The sequence below is a fragment of the Perognathus longimembris genome, chromosome 11, assembly GCF_023159225.1.
Source record: "Perognathus longimembris pacificus isolate PPM17 chromosome 11, ASM2315922v1, whole genome shotgun sequence".
NCBI lineage: Eukaryota > Metazoa > Chordata > Mammalia > Rodentia > Heteromyidae > Perognathus > Perognathus longimembris.
The window spans coordinates 36,496,820-36,518,543 of record NC_063171.1 but is presented as its reverse complement, the minus strand read 5'-3'; the positions used below and the strand labels follow the sequence as shown (position 1 = coordinate 36,518,543).

Genomic DNA, 21,724 nt, shown 5'->3' with positions numbered 1-21,724 from the left:
GATGCTAGCTGAGTCTAAGCCAGACCATCCAGGACCATGGAGACTGGATTTCTTTTCAAGTGCAATGGGAAGCCTGTGAGGTTGTAAGCAGGCAAAGTAAAGATCTGATTTATGTTAAAAAAACCAAAAACAAACAGTATGCTAGCTGTCTTGTAGAGAATGGATAGGAAGGGACAAGAGCAAAATTAAGAGAGTTGTTCAGAGGTTATTGAAGTATTCCAGGTAGAGGTGGTGAAAGTTGATTATAGGATGGTCACTTGAGAAAAGTGAATGGGTTCAAGGGACATTTTGGAAGTAGATTTCTGTATTAGTGGAAATGGGTTTGTCCTGGATTGGATTGAAAAGCATTATTTGGATTATAAGCTGGAGATACTGTCATTCCTTAGGTGTATGACCTAGGTAAGCAGGATCAAGTCTGAAAGACTGGACACAAGAATCCCAGGTATTCAGATTCTATTTTCAGGCAGAAAACCAAAATCAAACTTTCCTTCTTTGGATCAGGACATGGGTCATTCCTGAAATTTGTTGAGGTCTTTTAGCAACTTACTTGATCATTAAGGCCAGTTGCCCTGGGAGAAATGGGCTTCCTCTATAGGAAAAAAGAGGAGAATGATACAGGTTAATAGACACCAGAACAGCAGCCCACCAGGCCAGACTTGACAGATAGATAGTAGGGAGACTGATGGCATGAACCAGGATTAAATGAACAAAAACAAAAACAGCCCCAAATTATTGAAAACTCAGTTATGTGTATTGAACTTAAATGCAAAATAACTTCACTTTGGTGATGTTCCAAGGATTTTGACAGACTGTGAGTATCTTTACATTTATAAAATGGCTCTTTTACATTTATTTTATTGTGAAAAATCAGAGGACTGATGAGAAGGGTAAGGATATGAAAAATAGGGATTGATTATGACTTTACCTCCCTGGAATGATTAATGATGGAGTAAATGGTTAATGAATCATCATTTTTCATAAGTGTTGGAATTTCCATTTCCTGTAAAAAGAAACATATTTACTTGGATCACACAGCAACAAAGAGATTCATGCATTTCGCACTCTTGAGAAAGTCAGTGTGACAAAAATATATCCAAGTGTCCTTGCAAGGAGGACCAAGAAGTGTTTTAGTAGTAGGACTAGCCAAGGGCTTGGGTCTGACTTAAATCACAGAGAGCCTGCCTAGCAAAAATGAGGCCCTGAGCTGGGTGCTGGTGGCTCACGCCTGTAATTCTAGCTGCTCAGGAGGCTGAGATTTGAGGATCGCAATTCAAAGCCAGGCTCAGTTGGAAAGTCCATACGACTTTTATCTTCAATTAACCACCAGAACACCAGAAATGGAGCTGTGGCTCAAAGTGATAGGGTGCTAGCCTTGAGCAGCAAAGCTCGGGGACTGTGCCTAGGCCATGAGTTCAAGAGAAGTAGAAGACCAATCATCAGCAGCTCAAACCTCTAAGGTTTTAGGGATATATTATGGGTCTCAAACAGAACAGCAGCACTCCAGCAAGGCTGTGTGAAAGGGGGAAGCATTCTTATCCTGCATCCAACATCCTTTCTTCCATTTTTAGGAACTCAATTGTGTACTGGATAATTATTGCATTATATCTTTTTTCTGGGGTTTTTGTTATCAATGACTGGCTCTGCATGCTTTGCCTTCCCTATTCCTGTCTTTCAGATGGCCTGGGCACCACAATGTCATGGTCTCCTAAGATATCAGGCAGACCAACAACACCTTGGTCTTGAGAATGGTTCTGTCTGGAATACATGTTGTAGTAGTAACAGCCCATGTCTCTTGTAGACTTCTTCACAATTTTGACATTTTGGAGGGCTTAGACAATTATTGAGACCTCCGGAACTCTCCAGAATACTTTTTTTCCTCCCCCTAAGGAGGCAGCTAATAAGTTGGCTGGAGATTAGCGTTTTGGGTTTGATGGAAACTGTTCTTTAGCTTGCCTTCAACAGGAATGACAACTGGGAAAGTACAAGTGGCCCTTCTCATCCCCTCTATTCAAGGATCTAACTTTACAAATACCTGAGATTTGCTTAGGAAATCCAAGACTTCTAACTTGACAATTGCTTTCATCAACTTCAGAATGCCAAGTTTATTTTTTTGGCCTATTTTTCAGAAGACATAGGACTGGCCCTCCGGAATGTACAGTGTTATTTAGAAACATGCCACCACAGATGCTTTGTGTGTGGTGGGGATAGAAAAGAGACAAGAATTTTTGATGCTTGGCCACAGCTATCCTATTATGGTGCTAGAGGAGAGGGGAAGAACAAGGGCTGCTCATCTAATTAAGATCTCTTACTGTGGAGGAATTGCAAATTCTTGCCTCTCCTCTCTTTGGGGATCACTTATGAACTCCCCTAATGTATCTACATCCAGGGCAAGGAACTTGTAATAGTTTGCTTTAGAAACCCTAGCTTAGTGAAATCCTGATCTCCTTAACAAGTTTATATATATGTGTGGATGGATATATGTATGTATGTATGTATGTATGTATTGTATTGGTATGGTACTGGGGCTTGAAGTCCTGAGCCTGGACACTGTCCTCTAGCTTTTGTGCTCAAGGTTGGTACTTTACCACTTGAACCACAGCTCTACTTCTAGCCTTTTACTGGATGATCAGTGACAAGAGTATAAGTGACTTTCCTGCCCAGGCTGGTTTCAAACTGTGACCCACAGATTTCAGTCTCCTGAGTAGCTAGGATTACAGTTATTAGCCACCAGCACAGGGTCAGCAAGCATTCACTGAATTTTCTAGGCTATAAGAGGAAGATCTAATTTGTACTTCACTTGTAATTACACCTAAGGAACAAGATCTACTAATGCACCAAACTGTTAGAAAGCAGTGGAAAACAAGGTAGGAAGTAACGTTCTTTTAGGGGAAAGTCTGGCAGACTCTGGAGTGGTTTTCATATAACTTTCTGTCCCTGCTGCTCTCTTCTTTTCCCCTCATTGGTAAATGCCATTTGGGTCAGTTATATAATTGGGGCGACAGTTTGTAGATGATCATTGTTAAATACAAACAAATGAAAAAAACAAAAAAATAAACCAACAACAAACAACCCCAAACCAGCCACAATGATGAAATACCAGTCTGAATGGACTCACCTGGCTTGGATGAGTGATCTGTGCATATACAGTACTCCCTGGAGAAACTGGGGTGTATGATGGATTCTGCAAGGACTGTACTGTCAAATACAAAAATGTCAACATCAGTGGTAGAAGGACTTGGCAGTTGGTCCCCCAGGACCTTGCTTTTCCCAGAGTATTTTCTATCTCCAAAGATAGTAGTTGTTCTAGGCCTTGTCCTTAGGGTTCATTCTTTTTTTTTTTTTTTTGGCCAGTCCTGGGCCGTGAACTCAGGGCCTGAGCACTGTTCCTGGCTTCTTTTTTGCTCAAGGCTAGCACTCTGCCACTTGAGCCACAGGGCCACTTCTGGCCATTTTCTGTATATGTGGTGCTGGGGAATCGAACCCAGGGCCTCATGTATACGAGGCAAGCACTCTTGCCACTAGGCCATATTCCCAGTCCCATGGGTTCATTCATTTTTTTACAGTCTGGATTTCTGGGGCAGAATCTTTTCAGTCATATGGTTTGTGTCTGTCTCATCTCTTGGGTGAGAGGTGGTCTTGTATCTTTGTGCTTCAGTGTCTCACTCAGATGCATAAAGGACTGAGTGACACTGCTGAGGGAAGAGCTGGAAATGCTGCCTTTCCAGGGTTTGCACTTGGATTTGATTGTTGTGGAGATGAAGAACTGTAAACTGACTTGTATAAAGTCACATAGATACTGGTTGATGAAACAAGAACTCAAATGTAGATCTTCTGACTCAGACCTTGTATTCCCTCCTCCTCAACAATATGTCTCCTATCTCTCTCTTAGGGGATGAGATTCAAAGCAAACCTGAGTCCAGAGTCTGCATTTGCATCTGTAAATCACATTTTCTTTTTCATCTGTGTCTGTCTACTATTCATGCTTTGGCTGAATAGAAATGAAACAATCATAGGCAGTCTGGTTTTTGTCATTTGAACCTCAAGCTCTGTCTCTGTGTTAGATTTCTTGAGGGACAATGGACAAGCCACAAATCATTTCACTGGCACTTATTTATCCTGGTGACCCTTACAGTGACCCTGCTCTTGCTCTAAGAAACCATGAAATCTTTTGCTTGCTTGTGAAGGACACTAGGGGTGTCTCATGTCTAATCATCTCTCCTTATACCATAGGTCTGTCTAAATAGTGATGTCCCGATTTCCTCCTCTTTCATTATTCAGCCTGCTGACTAGCTCTCTTCATGCATCACTTCCTGTCGATTTTATGATTAGCAGCTAACAGTCTGATTCTTACCAGGATGCTGAGTTTGCTCAGTAGAAAAATGAAAGGAATCTGAAAGACAAAATCAGGAAATTGAAACTAGTAACAGCAGTGAGAAAAGCTTTCTTACCCTCCTCCCAATTGGAGTCAGTAGATGTGTCCAAAAGATAGAGCAAGTGGGCAGATGGACTCTTGCTTTTCCCAATAGCACACCTCCTTCAGGATATTAGCAGGTGTGTAGTCATCTTAGTAGACTAGCTGAGCAAGGGTTCGCATCCCCTCTACACCCTATTCACCCATCCACCACAAGAGATCTTTGGAGAGAAAATGTGGAAGAAAACCTGCCTCTTTTTTTCTTCCAAACAAGTATGCACACAAGGATGATTATAAGTGTGGTAACAACAGATATAATTGGAATCAATTTACTGCTCTGGTGTAGATTTTCCTTAGATAAAACACCTGCAAAGAGAACAAAAAACACCATTCAAGTCTTGAGACACATTTAGTGGGGCCCAGAGTGTTGGTGTCAGTACCTCCCCTGCCTCTCTTCTAGGCTCTCTACAGGGGCTGGGTAGGTTCATCCACATGTAGAGCTCTGAAACTCTGGCAGGCCTCTGGGGAATGGGAGTCCATGTGACAGCAGGGAAGGAGGGGGCCTGGTGGAGAAGGAGGAGAAAGCAATCCTGCTTTTCTGAGACCTTTGTTCTTGGATGAGTGCTTGGGGAGGGATAGGAAGGAGCATGGGGTGAGAGGCATGTCCCCTTCCAGCGGCAGTTTGGCTGCTTCCCACTGCTACTGTCACGGAGATCATGCATTGTCTGAGGACATGCTACATGCTACAGCTGCTCAAGGCTCTCAGAGTGACCCCAGATAGACTGTTACCTTCGCAGAGACTCTGGGCAGAGACAGATTTTGATAATTTGGTGACAGGGTTCCTAGCTATGCAGGTATAGTTGTGTTCACTGGAATTCTTGGGGTCCCAGGAGGTAGTGAAGTTTGTTCCATTGAAGCAGATGTTTCGTGAGTCCTGCCACCTGAACCAGACAGTATCATCCTCATTTTCCACAGCACAGATCAGGTGGATGTCACAGGTCTTACTCTCTGACAGTTGAACATGGTTGGTAACTGTTAAGTTTCTCAATTGTCCTGTGAGCAGAGAAAAGACACAGGTTAAGGACAAATGGTGTAACTCAGTTCCCTGTGAAAGAGTCTTTACCTTTCTTTTTTTGTTGTTGTTGTTGGTTGTGGGGCTTGAACTCTGGGCCTGGGTGCTGTCCCTGAGCTCTTCAGCTCAAGGCTGGTGCACTACCACTTGAGTCACAGCATCACGTCTGGTTTTCTGTGGTTAATTGGAGATAAGAGTCTCACAGACATTCCTCCCTGAGCTGGCTTAGAATCTCGATCCTTAGATATCAGCCTCCTGAGTATCTAGGATTACAGATGTGAGCCACTGGCACCCAGCTACCTTGCTATTTTTATATCCCGTCTCTTCTGTATGCTATGGTTTGTTAAGTCTGTAAAAGATTCTCTTTGTGTTACCTAATTGATAATAGCAAGGTCTAGGATGATCAAATGAAAGGGACTAAATGACCAAAAGGAAGAATGGAAGGGAGACTAAGGTTGCTATCAACTAGCTGGGTAATTTGGGGCTGGTCATTTGAGTTGACTCCAGGTTATCTCTTGTGTTCTTCTAGGCCTTAGACTCTACCTTTTGTAAAGAATTTGGAGACTAAGTTCAGGGTCCTGAGGCAAGAGCAAGCAGGCAATTCCAGGGAGCACAGAATGCAATATTTTCAGTCATTTGAGGGGGTAGGAGATGCAGAAATTTCTGAGAACAAGGACTGGAAAATATTGTCTAGAAGAATGTCAGTAGCTATGAACCAATGGGGACAAGCCATGCCATGTCACAACAGAAAGACAAGGAAAGCTCTTGAAATAAAGGTGATTCAACAAAGAATGGAATGGTTTCATCTCTCTGACTAAAAGAAACTGAACAACCTTCATTCACTGAGTAGGAGTTGTGAGGATTCTATATGTGTGTTTATGGCTCTTCTTAGGATTGAGCTTTATGTATAGGAGGATTACTGGCTTTGGAATCAGGAAAATTTAGGGTAGTATCATGGCTTTATCATTTTTATCACTTACTGACTATACAACCATAGATACATTATATTTAATTAATAACTATAAGCCTTGTTTTTGTCATCTGGAAAATCAGGCAACAATACATATTTTTCAAGTAATTATGAGGATGAAATGGATCAGTGCCCAGCACAAGGATGGAAAATATTTGGCATGAATGTCACATCCCATCCCATGTCCGTAGATGATATCACAAATCCTTTTTATTATTACTTTTTTTTTTTGCTAGTGCCAGGGCTCAGGTTCTCAGAACCTGAGAACTGTCCCTGAGTCTCTTTGTGCTCAAGGCTGGCACTCTACCACTTGAACCAAAACAGCACTTTTGCCCTTTTCTGAGTAGTTTATTGGAAAGAGTTTCCTGGACTTTTCTGCCTCAGTTGGCTTTGAACCACGATCCTTACGTCTCAGCCTCCTGAGTAGTTAGGATTACAGGCATGAGCCACCAGTGCCCAGTTTATGTTATTACTTTTTACCCAAGCTTCTAGATTCTACTTCCAACATTGCTGGAAAAAAAATGATTCCTGCTCTCTGCTTCCTGGTACTTCTGTTATTCACTAGTTATCCAATCTTGTTCTTTTTTTGTTCTTAACACTCATAGCTTCCTTAGACAACACATTATTTGGTTATAGACAATGTGTATTATTACCGGCTTCCACTCTGGTTGGAACCAGAATGCCAGCTCCATGACATATTCTAGAAGAACACCTCATATTTTACCCCTGGCCAACAAATATTGTTGATGCAAGAAGTACGTATAACATTAATGTCTTCAAATTCTTCAAAGGTTTTCCTTAACACTGTGGTTTAGTCAGTTATTCCTAATGAATGGATAATTGGCTGATAAGATCAACCTTTGTCCATCTGTATCTTGGCACATACAGAATAATTGGCCAATGTTTGAAAACAAATCACATACATCCTTTGAAATTTCTTTGTACGGCTATGAAGCAAATTGGTAGATGTTATACATTATTTCTTTGCATGTTTACCTTTGAACGAGAGATGCTCCAAAATTCCTGAGCATAAATTGACTTTGAGCTCTAGGAACATGGTTGTTCTTGAAGCCATGGTTTGTTTTTTTAAATAGTGTCTGCAAAATATTGTCTCAGCAAATGTGATAAAGCCTGGTATGGCCTCTGTTTTCAGGCTTTCTGCTGCCTATGCTTCCCTTCTTCCTATGGGTCTAGCATTGTCTTGATGATCACTGATCACACAGGGTGATCCTGCTGGTATTGGTTTGAACAATGATCTCCCAAAGAAACATCAGTGTCCTACTTCCAAGAATCTGTGAATAATACATTATTGTGGATGAATGGTCTTTGCAAAAGGAATTAAATTAGATGAGAAGGTCATCCTGGATTATCTGTGTGGGCCCTAAAATTAAAGACCAATGTCCTTATAAAAGAAAAGAAGAGGAGAAAAAGCATAGAGAAGAGAATTGTGACCACAGAGGCAGGGATTGGAATTATGCAGCCCTAAGTCAAGGAACACTAAGGAATGCAGATAACAAGCAAAAACGGGGAGACATAAAGAATAGCTGGTCTTTCTGGGCCCTCCCAGAAGGAAGCTAGGAGATAGAAGAGGCAAGAATAGATGGTCTTCTGGGGCCGCCAAAAATAGCACACCCTTGTACATACCCTGATTTTGGACTTCCAGTCTCCAGAGCTTTGAAAGGATACATTCCTGTTGTTTCGACCATGAGCCTGTGGTATTTTGTTTGGTTTTGACAGCCCCAGGAAATGTCGCTGCTGCCTTGGGGCTGTTTCACCCCTTTATTTTGAATCTCCTGCTCAGAATTTCCCCAAATATTTTCTTTTCCTGTGATATTTGCCTAACTGTGTCACATTACTTCTTTCAAGGACATGATTTTGACTAATCTACAGTGGCACACTCATCAAATATTCAGGAGATACTAAAGATTATCAAGTAATTTACTTGTGCCTTAAAAAAAAATCTCTTGAAGGACTTCAAATGAATTCTAGGCCTGACGATCTCTAGTAGATAAGAATTTCAGGATCTCTGTGGTCTTTAAAATGGTCTAGCAGGAAAGTCTGTGACTCTTAGCTCTACCAGAAAGCTATCAAAAAGCCTGAAGTGGAGCTGTGGCTCAAGAAGTAGAGCATTAGCCATGAACACAGAAGCACCCAGGTCCAGAGTTCAAGCCAGAGGACCAGCATGAAAACAAGAGGTAAAGTTGTCTAGTCTGCTGACTAAGTTAATGCTTGAATATCCTATGAAACATTCCTGCCAGGTAATTATCATAAAGCCTTTTATGGCATCTCTGAGTTTTTAATGATATAGTTTCATAAATTCTCTCAGTATAGTTTTCGTAATTGTATACTGAGGAAATTTTCACCATTTTCATTCTTTAATCTTGGGAAGATAGTTCTTTTTTGTTTTTAGACCCAAGCTGGCCTTCCAAGTACCATCTTTCTGCCTCAATCCTCTAAGGGCTACCACATTTGGCTAGCTAGAGTAGGCAGACTTTTGAGTGATGACCAACACGAACCATCTGGGGAAATGATTGTTAGATATCAACATTGACAGAAGAATTTTCTCTCTATTGCCTCACCAGCACAGAACACTTTGCTATGTGCCCTGTGCTATACACAAGTTACACGGGAAGTGTAACCACTTGACAACTTTATGACTGTGATGGAGGCTGGGGCTAGGCATAAGACTGTACTTATCTCATGGAGCCTTGTGAGGATTGCATGACAGACACGTGTGATACACATGTTAACAGTCATTAATATTTCACTTCCACTAATTCTATTAGATTGTTGGTTGTAAGGGACTATTTTACTGGATGAGGTAGAGTGATTTAGGATTCTGTCTTCTGATTCTAGTAAGGTGACTACTGGATTCTAGATTGAGAACCACAAGACTTGGGTTCTATTCTCATCCCTGTCACCATTGGGCTGTGTCATATCATTGAATTGCTTTACTGTGGAACCTCATGGCAACTTTCAATGCCATCCACCTTATACTAGGTGCCAGTGTACACTTGTAATCATGTAGGATTAAAATATGCAATTAGTTTTCTTTCCCCTACGTAATAAAATCTCACATTTAGACTCACTGAAAATCCTCAGAGTGTAGCTAGACGTCTGTATAGCGTCTGTTGTCGTGGTGACCTGGATGCTGTAATGGCCTGTGTCTGCCATTGTCAGGTTGCTGAGATGCAAGGAGTACGTCTGGGTGAGGTTTAGCCGCTCTCCCCACCTTGGATTTAACACCAGATGTTTCGGGTTTGCAAGTTTATTTAGCTGTATGGTGACAACAGCTTTTCCATTGTAATGCCAGGTGATGGCCGTCATGTCCTTTTTCGCAGGAAGCTTCAGGTGGAAGGTTACTGACTCCCCTAGAATCCCATTTACCACCAGAGAGGTCGAGTTGCTTTGTGACACTGCGTTCCCTGGAAACACAGAAGGAAAAGGCTGTAAGATTGTAAGATTGTCCCTGACAATCACTCTAGCCACAGTTCTTTCACCATTTCCCCGAATTCTGCCAGTCTGCCAAGGCTCACTGAAACGGAAACCCAGAAGATGTGATGAAGAGAGAAATGGTTGGAAGTGTTGCAATGGATAACCACACATCCAGTGGCTCCATCTCCAACAAATTGTCCAGCATTCATGGCTAAATTGCATAGTGTGTCCAGATTACTCTGCCTCAGAGCTTACTTTTGTACTGGTGTAGTCACCTGGAGATCGTGATCCCCTACCCTTGGATTTCGTTGGGCAACCGGTGGTGAGGCACAAGGAACTACATCGACTTTTGACATAGATTCCCCAAACTGCGAGTCAAAAGACTTGCACTAAATGAAGGCATTTACTGATTACCCACTATGTGTCACAAAAGTAAGCCCTTGTGATTTAGAGGACTAATAACAGAGATTTACTGCCTACAAAATTCTTCTCATGCATTATTTTGGGTGTCACTGACAATAGTTCTTTGAGATAGATAGGATGGATATTATTATCCCCATTTATAGATCCTGAAAGAACAGAGATACAGATGTGAATTAACTTTCCCCAGGTCACATGGCTAAAGAACAGAAGAGTCACAAGTGGAACCTAGGACTTCTGACTCCAAATACTTTTTGCTCTTTTCTTGATGCCAGAAGATGTCTTTTCTGATCTCAGAAAGATGAATGTTCAAAGTAATACATAATGGCTGCATTGTCATGAGCCAATTTTAGAGCCTTCAGTGTCTGAGCAAAAAGGATAAAATGATCCCAGAAGATACTTCTGTGATCTTACAGAAGCATGCTGACAGAAGATGCTTCTTTAGTGTCTTTTGTCAAATTCTTAGCACTTGTACCATTTTCTAGTTCTCTGTTTACTCGGCCATCTGTCTGACCATATTTGTGTTATCCTTGCAAGTCAGCACTCTGTACCATGTCTGACACATGATAGGATGTGGAAATGTTTGAGTTGTCAATGAACAAATAACTATAACCATGATATAGATTTCCTTGGAACTTTTTTATTTCCCAGGCAAGAAAGCGTGTGTGTGTGTGTGTGTGTGTGTGTGTGTGTGTGTGTGTGTGTGTGTGTGTGTAGGGTCATATGTCTCCTGGTATCCTGATAATCCAGTCAGCATTAGGGATATTGTACTTCTTTCTTTCCCTTGAGGTCATATAGATTCCAGGCACATGACACTGTCATCCTCATTTCCTCTGGACTACATCTGCCCTATCAGCATTTTGATACACTGTTATTTGTGATCTTGACCCCTCTTCCCTCTCAGAATTAAATGGGTAAATATTACAAGTGAAATCTTGAGCCAAACTACAGACATAAAAAGAAATAATTTCACTTACTCAAAGTTAAAAGACAAAACACAACAGGCAACATAAATCTTTGCTGATAGAAGTCAGGGGAATGGTTATCTTCAAGAAGAAGGCAGGGATATGAACAGGAAGAGCCTTAAGTGGGGAATCTGGGAGTGCTGATGTCTATGTTCCATGTCTTGAACTGCATTTAGCTGCATAGATATTTATTATCTGATAATCTATGGAGCTAATACTTAAGATTTTGTACTTTTCTCTTTGTACTTAGTATAAAAATTAAAACAATAAGGCCAAAACAAAACAAAATCTTTATTATGTCCTATAAATACCAGAGTGATCTGACCTTAGTATTTTTTCATTCATCTCATTCCTAAATGTGTCCCCTTGTTCACTTTGCTCCAGCCCACATGGCTGTTCCATGAACAGACCAGGGCCTGTGCATTTGCCATTCTCACTCCCTATAGATAGTCCTGTGGCTCACACTTTTCTCTGTAAAGGACATGACAGTCTGGTAGCTCACTCTTTTTTTTTTTTTTTTTTTTTTTGCCAGTCCTGGGCCTTGGACTCAGGGCCTGAGCACTGTCCCTGGCTTCTTCCCACTCAAGGCTAGCACTCCGCCACTTGAGCCACAGCGCCGCTTCTGGCCGTTTTCTGTATATGTGGTGCTGGGGAATCGAACCTAGGGCCTCGTGTATCCGAGGCAGGCACTCTTGCCACTAGGCTATATCCCCAGCCCCAGGTAGCTCACTCTTGTAATCCTAGCTACTCAGGAGGTTGAGATCTAAAGATCAAGATTTGAAGCCAGGCCAGGCAGGAAAGTCCGTGAGACTCTTATCTCCATTTAATCACCAGAAAACTGGAAGTAGAGCTGTGCCTCCAAGTGGTAGAGTGCTAACCCTGAGCAAAAAAGCTCAGGGACAGCACTTAGAACCTGAGTTCAAGCCCCATAACCAACAGAAAAAAAAAAAAAGCAAACTTCTTCACTTTTTTGTCTACCTTATCTGCACCCACCCCTGTACATTCAGCTGCCTTTGGGTTTATTTTTCTTGGTACTGCTCTTCAATGGACACAATTTATAATTTATAACTTTGTTTTCTTGGGTCTTTCTCAGTTTCTCTTACCCAGTGGTTTAAGGATTTTCCAGATACTGTTCCTCTCTTGCTTAGCACTTTTTTTTATTTCCCTTGCTTTGATAAAATTGCAGTTTTTAGGGCTTTTTATGTTGTTTGTTTTGAGATAAGGTCTTGCTGTGTAGCCTAGGCTGCCTGGACTCACTATGTGGCCCTAGGTTGGCCTCAAATACATGATCCTCCTGTCTTGGCCTCTCAAGTGCTGGGATTATCATTATGTACCACCACTCCTGACTTATTAGTTTATTTAATAAATCATTTGTTTTATTACTTGTCCAGTCCATGTTGATTCAGAGAGTAAAAAATTAGAAACCAGCTGGGTACCAGTGGCTCATGCCTGTAATCCTAGCTACTCAGGAGGCTGAGATCTGAGGATCGTTGCTCAAAGCCAGCCTGGGCAGGAATGTCCGTGAGACTCTTATCTCCAGTTAATCATGAGAAAACCAGAAGTGGTGCTGTGGCTCAAATTGGTAGAGCACTGGATTTAAACTAAAGAGCTCAAGGACAGTGACTAAACCCAAAGGTTAAGCCCTATGACTTGAAAAAAAAAATAAAGGAAACCAGGGCATTTGGGATCTCCTTAAATACCACTTCTTGGACTGGATGCTGAGTATCAGATACAATTAAGATATTCCTATTTATCATCCCATGATCCTTGGGCATGCTACCTGGTAGAGGAACATAAAAAATAAGTGACTAGTTACTTATGTGATGGATTAGGCATTGATCTATGATAGGGGCTCAATTCTGCATTATCCTTATACTTATCCTTATACTACTACTGCACCATCAGTGCTAGGCACTTTATACTCTTTGTTGTAGATTATTTCCCTCCTCTTTCTAAACTTGAATGTAGGCATTATGACAATGTTTTTCTGTACTGCTATAACTTCACACAATTGTCAGCACACTAAATATTGAGATGAGGGAGGTATTGTGCTCTATGAAAACATATGTAGGTAGAATGTTAGACAGGGCAGTTGGGTATAGTCAAGAAGCACTTCACAAGAGATGACGTTACAGGAGAATTCTGAATAATAAGTAGTAAGTCTCCATTGCTCAGTTATTACCTTTCAACAATGTCCTCATTTTTTAACTACTGCTTTAACTACTGTTCTATCTGCCTAAAATGCTCTTCCTTACCTTTTCTATTTGACAAGCTCCTATTTACCCTTTAAAGATTAGCTTGCCTCTGCTCATATTTGTGTGAGTGTTGGAAAAAGCAAAAAAGTCAGTCCTCAAATTCAAAATTGCAAAAAGTTCTAAAAAGCCAAAATACAATTGCCTGAAAAAGAGGACTCATGTTCCTCAATTTCAAAATGTATACAACCATAATAAACAAAAGGTTGTTGACACAGGATAGACATTTGTATATCTATATGGAATTGAATTGAAAGTCCAGAAATAAGAGTGCCAATACCATTCAATAGAGAAAGGATATTCTCTTCTATGAATGATGCTAGGCAACTACATATCCTTGTGTGAAGGAATAAAGTTGGGCCCTTATCTCTTACCACATACAAAAATTAACTCAAACTAAACATAAGAGTGAAAACCATAAAACTCTTAGAAGAAAACCTCTTAGAAGGTAAATAAACAAGCTCTTGTACTTGACAGAAAATTCTTAGATGTGATACCATAAGCACAAGCAACATAAGAAAACAGATAAGCTCTACTTGATCAAAATAAAAACTTTCTTTTTACATCAGAGGACATTGGATCACAATCTCATCAGCAGAGTCCTAACATTCTGTTAAGTTAGGTACAAAATATCATGTGTTGTGTGATTTCATTTAAATGAAATACTTGGACGGGGCAACTCCATGGAAATAGAAAGCAAATTGGTGTTTGCTAGGAGCCTGGGAGGAGAGGGGGAGAAATGGGAGGTGATTAGGCATAGGGCATTCTTGAGTGATGAATGGTTTCAGAATCATGCAGGTGATGATTATACAATATTATAAATGTGTAAAATGTCATGGAACTGTACACTTTAAAAAGTATTTTGCCATATGGGAATTTCACTTTAATAATAGTGTGGGCAGAGATACAACTGAAGCTAGTCTGGAATGAAGACCCCCAAACTGAAAGGCATGGAAGGCTAGAGAGAGCCTGGGGGTGGGGGGATGAACCATGGATTCTGAGAGGTAGAGAGACACAAGCACATTCATACATAATAACACCCTGTAAAATGGCTTTCTTCCTGTGATGAGCAAAAATAACCATCTGAAGGTGTGAATGGCTGGTAAAAAGTAGACAGCAAAGCTCAAGGGGAGAGAGAAGCTATCAGCTTTCAATCTTTTAACTTCAGAGCCCTGTACAGTTTTGACTCAGAATCTCAGAACTGGGGCTGAAGATAAGAGCTCGGTGGGAAAGTACTTACTTGTCCTTTAGCACCGCAAAAATAAATAAAATCTCAGAAGTAGACCACTTTACATTTCTAACCAGTATTCTTTCCTGAATCTCAAAACACCCAGATCTGCTTATTTCCTAATCATTAGTCCCCGTATAACTAGAACTTCGAACCTTGCAACTTAAAGTGGCTCATGGACAAGTAGCTTTGGTGTCATCTTAACCCTCAACCCAGAATAAACATTCTAGTAAAATTGTCAACTCAGTTATATGCACATTAACATCTGGCAAGTTCCCATCTACAAAGAACAAAATGGAGAAATAAATGATCAGGTTGGTTGATTTTGTTCCTAACAACTAAGGTATCTTTCTTAAAAATTTTAGTCAAAGGCTGGGAATATGGCCTAGTGGCAAGAGTGCTCGCCTCCTATACATGAAGCCCTGGGTTCAATTCCCCAGCACCACATATATAGAAAACAGCCAGAAGTGGCGCTGTGGCTCAAGTGACAGAGTGCTAGCCTTGAACAAAAAGAAGCCAAGGACAGTGCTTAGGCCCTGAGTTCAAGCCCCAGGACTGGCAAAAAAAAAAAAAAAATTATCAAAAAGGTTTTTTTAATGAGGTACTGGTGGCTCATGACTGTAATCCTAGCTACTCAGGAGCCTGAGATCTGAGGATGGTGGTTCAAATCCAACTGGGACAGAAAAGTCTGTGTGACTCCAATAATTCAGAAAAAGCTGGAAGTGGCACTGTGGCTCAAGTGGTAGAGCACTAGTCTTGAGCAAAAGAAGCTCAGAGACAGCACGGAGGCCTAAGTTCAAGCTCCAGGACAGGCACAGAAACATTTTATTTGGAGACAGGATCCCAACCTATAGCTTAGGCTAGCCTGAAACTACAGATCCTCATGCTTCTGCCTTTAAGTGTTGGGAGTGCTGGAGGTAGCACCACACCTGGCTTTTCTGTTCATGTTGCCAAGGCTTGAGTTAAAGGAACTGAGATTATTTCTCGATATAGTTTGTATTGTCATTTGGCTACATTTCCTTCTTGAGACCATGAAACGAGTAATTTCCCTTCAAGCTTCTTCCAGAGAAAGATTTAATTTTCCCCACACTCCTGCCACTGCGATTCTTTCCTGTCCTCAGTCTCTCCAAACTCTTCTAGATCTTTACATGTACAATTCTCCCCTGCCTCACCAGACTCCTCTCTTTTTTAACCCCTTAAGTCTCAGATAAGATACTGCTTTTCCAGAAAGTCGATTCCTTACCACCTATCCAGAGCGGGTCCCTTGTCTTTTCTCTATCCTAGTAGCTGGCTTCCTTTTTTCCTAGTAACACACTGTAGTAGTATTAGGGGTGTGTGTGTGTATGTGCGTGTGTGTATGAAACTGTGTTTCAGCTAAGCATCATAGTGAAGAGGCCCTGCACATGGAGCACAGAGGTAGGATCCCTCATTTCAGCACTGGAAATCCCTGCTCTGCGGCTGGGCTATGGAACCTCTATCTTCTCAGACACAGTCAAATGTGTTTCTCCTCCTACCCACCTCCCACCCCCACCACAACCATGTAGCTATCATTAAGCTGGTTGCTTATGCTTTTTGTTCCTGTTTTTCCCTCCTTTTTGAAGTTGGGACTGGAACAGTACATATTCTCTAGGATTACAAGAAAAAGTTCCACAACAATGGGGAGAAGGAGAGAAATTTCAACACGAAGACATTCAGAATAATTATAGAGGAGGGTTTAGTTTTATAAGGAGGTAAAAACTCAAGCCACTGGTCTCAGGAGAGTTGCAAAATGGCTCTGGAATGAATGGAAGAAGTCCTTCCTCTTTGTGCGTTTTATTTATACCATACTTCCCAAGCTTCTGTCCTCATGCTATTTCCTCCTTAGCTTCATTGATTGTCTCTATGCCATCGACTCTGGAGTCTCCAGCCACAGCCTCAGTCCTGCTTTCCGGACATCTTGTGAGTATTGGAGGAGACTCCGTACCATAGTAAACATCTTCTTAGAGGACACCACCAGACCCAGCTCTGGGATCTCTTTCTCTAGGAAGACTTGGTACTCTACATTTACTTTCAAATAAACTTCCTAGGTCTGCTTAAAACTAAAAAGAAATATCCTTGTGAATGTCAGCCTGACATCTTAAAATGAACAGGTCCCAATCCAAACCTGCCTTCTTCCCATGTCTGCTCCCCTACCTCACTGCTGCCTGTGACAGCCTTCTCTGAGATGTGGCTGCCCTTCCTACCACATCCACATTCATTTCCCCTGAAAATATTCTTCTCATGTTCTGTCACTACCTAACACACAATTTTACCTGCTTATTGCTGTAACTCCTGCTAAAATCTTAATTTCCCAAGAATATAACCTTGGTTGGCATTGCTTATGATATATTCCCCCAGACGACTACAATGCCACATCTTTAGTAGGCATTTGATGATTATTTATGGAGTAACTTAATGAAACCCTACTTTCCTCTAAGTCCCACTGAAACCATATAGCTAATCTGGCGACACGAGTATCTCTGTTTTCTCTTGTGCAGTTTAGCAGGCTTGTTCCACTGGCATTGTTTCACAGAACTCTTCAAGAGTTTGTCACATGTTGGCTAATGCAATTTGAGTAAGTTAGTTAAAAATCTTAGCCTCAGTTCTTCCTTTTTAAAGTGAACCAATTCATAGTTTAAATTCAAAGAATTGTCAAGAGACTTCTGAACATAATGTATGTGTAGCACCTGGCTCAGAATCCGAAATAGATAAACATTCAATAAATGCTAGTTATTTTTTAAAATAGCAACTTTCCCTAGGTGAGTTCTGAGCTACTTTTGTTGTTCAGGACTCCTCTCCCAAATGGTCAAGTTTTGGTTTCTCAAACAAGACATAAACCTTTGTATTCTCCATGTAACAGGCAGCTGGGAATAAGAAGTAAGTTACCTCAGTCAGTTCCCTTTTGATTGCTGTATAAAGCATAGCTGGATTAAGCATTTGGTTTGTATCAAAGCCAGGGGGAGCTGGAGACTTCTTTTTTTACACTTGGCAAAAGACAACAGAACTATTTATTTCCGGTGTTTTTGTTTGGCCCCAGAAAGTTAGGCTAAACTGAACCATAGACTTTCCTTCCCACCCACCATATACTTTCATTATAATTTAGATTATCATCAGGAAGTCCAGAAAGGATAATTAACCTACTGAAGAAGTCTTATAGAAGCCATTTTACTTAAACTGAGTTCTCTTTACACAACCATCTTCTGGTTATAAACCACAAATCATCATGACTTACACAAGTTCATTTCCTATATCCCAGAAAACATGTGCTTCACAGGCAAATCCAGTTAAAGTAGTCATCCTCAAACCACCTCAGGCAGAAGCATTCAAAGTGGAAGAAGGGTGGCAGTTTATCAGGCACCATTTTTACCCCTACCAGGTCCCTGAGCAGAGAACCAGCCAGTCAGCTGTGATAGGTGATTTAGACTGAGCTGGCTGCATAAAAAAGGGAGTCCCCCAGCAACCATGTTGGTTTGGATATTCATTTACCTGAGCCAAGGCAGAAGACAAGTGGGAGAGATGGAAGCAGCCAGAACATCCTCTGAGAAGTAGAGATGGCTGTTGGTGATCTTGAGGCACTCAAAACTTGTTGCTATTCTGTCATAAATTGAAAGTGCTTCTTACAGAGACTTCCTCTTCCTCTGAGGTGTGTTGGTGAGACCTCTTCCCCGCCCCCCACACTAAAACTCCTTTTGCTACCAATTTTGAATTTCATTAATAAATGGGTCATGAAAATAATTTTGATTTAAAAAATTTATGAAGTCGGGGCTGGGAATATGGCCTAGTGGCAAGAGTGCTTGACTCATATACATGAAGCCCTGGGTTCAATTCCCCAGCACCACATATATAGAAAACGGCCAGAAGTGACACTGTGGCTCAAATGGCAGAGTGCTATCCTTGAGCAAAAAGCCAGGGACAGTGCTCAGGGCCTGAGTCTAAGGCCCAGGCCAAAAAAAAAAAATTTTATGAAGTCTAACAATGCCCTTAGGTTGTTGGGTGGAGTTTATCTGCACATGTCTGTTAGGCCTGATTATTTGTAGGTTGTTCAATTCCTCAATTTCTGGAGTTTCTTTTAATTCTTTGTCTTCCTTTCAGCATATTTAATAGTATAGCTTCAAAACCTTTGTCTGATGATTTAGATGTCTGGGCTTTTGGAGGATAACTTTTTTTTTTTTTTTTTTTTTTTTGCCAGTCCTGGGCCTTGGACTCAGGGCCTGAGCACTGTCCCTGGCTTCCTTTTGCTCAAGGCTAGCACTCTGCCACTTGAGCCACAGCGCACTTCTGGCCATTTTCTGTATATGTGGTGCTGGGGAATCGAACCAAGGGCTTCATGTATAAGAGGCAAGCGCTCTTGCCACTAGGCCATATCCCCAGCCCCTGGAGGATAACTTCTGTTCATTTATTTTGTTCCTTTGAGGGCACCATATTCTTCAATTTTGTATTGTCGGGATCTGAACATCCCTTTCTCCCCAAATTCTCGGGGAGAATGGTCCAAACCCCAAAAAACTAGGAGAGAGCACTCGGCCTTATCTTCTGCCCGCAGAAGGTGAAGGCGTGCTCTCGTTGGGCTGCGTTTAGCCAAGGAGAGTGAACTACTGAAATCTCCCGCCCCTGCCCCTTCTCACCTGTCCGCGATCGGCGCAGAGAAAGAAGACTCCAGGGAGACGGCCTGAGGTTATAAACTGAACTCACCGCCCAAGGGGCGGGGGAAGGTTTTTATTATGGTGGGGAAGGCGGGAAGGTAGGCTTCGCTAATTGGCTGAGCCGGGCTGTCTCGGCCAGAGTGGCATCTTGGGACTCCCCCCATGGGCTGACATCACGCCCCCATAGGATCGCCCCTGGGCACCGGCGGCGCCATCTTGGAGGCAATCACGTGGACCTGATATCGAGATGGGAGGCAGGCCAAGCCAGAACTACTCCTTCTGGTTCCAGACCCGGGAGGCATAGGAGTGGCTTCCGGCCATTAGGTCCCAGGGCGGGAGGAAGGGTGGTCGATCGGGGATCGCCCCTCTACGTATCCGGCCAGCATCCCCACACTGTATGCTCTGTAATTTTTTTAAAAATCTGTAGATTGGAAGATTTACAATGTAAAAAAATTAGCTAGCATCCCCACTGTTCATAAACTGGTTCTGTAATGGAACTGTCCCTTGTGTATTATCTGGTCTTTCTTTGGTTGTAGGCGCCACTCTGCTAGAATTTGGGTATGGCTGGGCTGTGCCCCTGGCGAGGTTCATATGCTGGAATCCTTGTCTCCAGTGTGGTGATGTGGAGAGGATGTGGTCCCTGTAGGTCACGAGGCCAAGTGAGAGCTAAGGAAGCCATTGAAAAGGTTAATTGTATCCTGAAGGATTCCAGTTCATTCCCACAAAAGTGGGTTGGCCCCTCCTGGGTCTCCCTCATTCCCTGTTTCACCAGAAAATTACCTTTCACTCACCATTCCCACCTTGTGACACCATCTGTTAATAAGACCCTCATCTAAGACCAAGATGAGATTGTCCAAGCTTCAGCTTCCAGTGCTGAGAGATTACTAGAAGTCTTTTGAGATAGGGATGTAGCTTTAACTTAGTAATAGAGCACTTGTCTAGCACGTATGAGGCCCCGTGTCTGATCTCCAACATTGAAAAACATAGAAACAAGCAAGCAAGAAAACAAACAAAAATTTCTTTTCTTAATAAAGTACCCAGGTATACTGTTACAGTATCAAGAAATGGATTAATGCACAGCCTACTGTGGAGTTTAAGGTCTTCTCATTTCTTTTCTGAGTGTGCCCCTTGCATGGGCTCAGGTGCAGCTTCTCAATTTCCCCCCTACAGACAAGCTGCTTTTAAATGTCTAAATTTAAACATTTATTTCTCTTAAGGAAATAGATGGTCTGTGGTATGTGGCTACTCAGAACCCCTTTATGGCTCCACAGTCTTTCTGTAGCTCTCACAGCAATGTCTGCCTGTTTCCCGCCTTACATCTGTATTGGGCCAAATGGAGATCAGCTCTTATGTAGCTCTGTGGCAGATTAAAACTGCAAATGTCTGAAGGAAAACCTCAAAGAAACGGAACCTTTTTTGGGGGGAGGGAGGGTGCTAGTTTTGGGGCAGGACCTGGGTGTTGTCCTTGAGCCACAGCTCTATTTCCGGCTTCTTTGGTGATTAATTGGTGGTAAGAGTCTCATGGACTTGCCTTCCCCAGATGGCTTCAAATCATGATCCTCAGATTTCAGCCTCCTGAGTAGCTAAGATTACAAGTGTGAGCTGAGTCTTATAAAATTTAGCTCAGAAAAGAATGATTCATAAATTTGGCAGCACCCATAATCAGCAAAAGTTCAGAGAGCCAAGTGCTGGTTGGCTCAGGCTTGTAATCCTAGCTGCTGAGGAGGCTGAGATCTGAGGATTGGGGTTCAAAGCTAGCCCAGGGCAGAAATGTCCCCTGGAGACTCTTTATCTCCAGTTAACCTCTCAAAAACCAGAGCTGTGGCCCAGAATGATAGAGCACTAGTCTTGAGCAAAAGTTCTCAGGGACAGTGCCTGGGCCCTGAGTTCAAGTCACACCTCTGAACAACAGACAAAAAGGTTCAGTGATCTGGGTGTCACAATGTAGTTAGGGTTGCAGGAACAGAGGAAATGCTGTGCAGAAACAGCTAGATTGGCCACAGCTTGTCATTTGCCTTTTCTGAACTGCTGTGATCAACTAGCAGCCTGTGACAGGCTGAAGCTCTGTGGTTATGACTGGCTGTGACTCCCGTATTTGTTACAAAAATACACTCCTAGATTAAGGTATCAGTTTGTTTATATAAACTGTTAGACTGCAGTTCCTTACATAGGCGCAGAGGCAGCCTTAGGACAAAATTAAATTAATTTAACACAAAGGAAGTCTTTTCTGTTTCTTCCAGTTCAAGAGAGGGTGTCCTGGAAACAGTCCCCCTCTTCTCTAAGCCAAGTTTACCGCCTCACTAGAGAGAGCTT

General features: G+C 42.0%; 1 protein-coding gene across 3 annotated transcripts; it reads right to left on the bottom strand.

Annotated features, from left to right (window-relative positions):
* Window positions 1-309: 309 nt before the first annotated feature.
* On the bottom strand, window positions 310-18,415 carry Slamf6 (SLAM family member 6). Of its 3 annotated transcripts, XM_048357215.1 has the most exons (8): window positions 18,258-18,415; window positions 9,543-9,878; window positions 5,201-5,464; window positions 4,664-4,777; window positions 4,352-4,390; window positions 3,116-3,195; window positions 926-1,000; window positions 310-589 (listed from the first exon to the last, which is right to left on the bottom strand). In XM_048357215.1, exons 1-8 carry the CDS (start codon window positions 18,304-18,306, stop codon window positions 536-538), a joined length of 1,011 nt encoding a protein of 336 aa, XP_048213172.1. In that variant the 5' UTR covers window positions 18,307-18,415; the 3' UTR covers window positions 310-535. The 3 variants fall into 3 exon arrangements, with proteins under 3 accessions (XP_048213172.1, XP_048213173.1, XP_048213174.1); XM_048357216.1 differs by lacking the exon at window positions 926-1,000; XM_048357217.1 differs by lacking the exons at window positions 310-589; window positions 926-1,000; window positions 3,116-3,195 and adding an exon at window positions 3,550-3,988.
* Window positions 18,416-21,724: the final 3,309 nt, after the last annotated feature.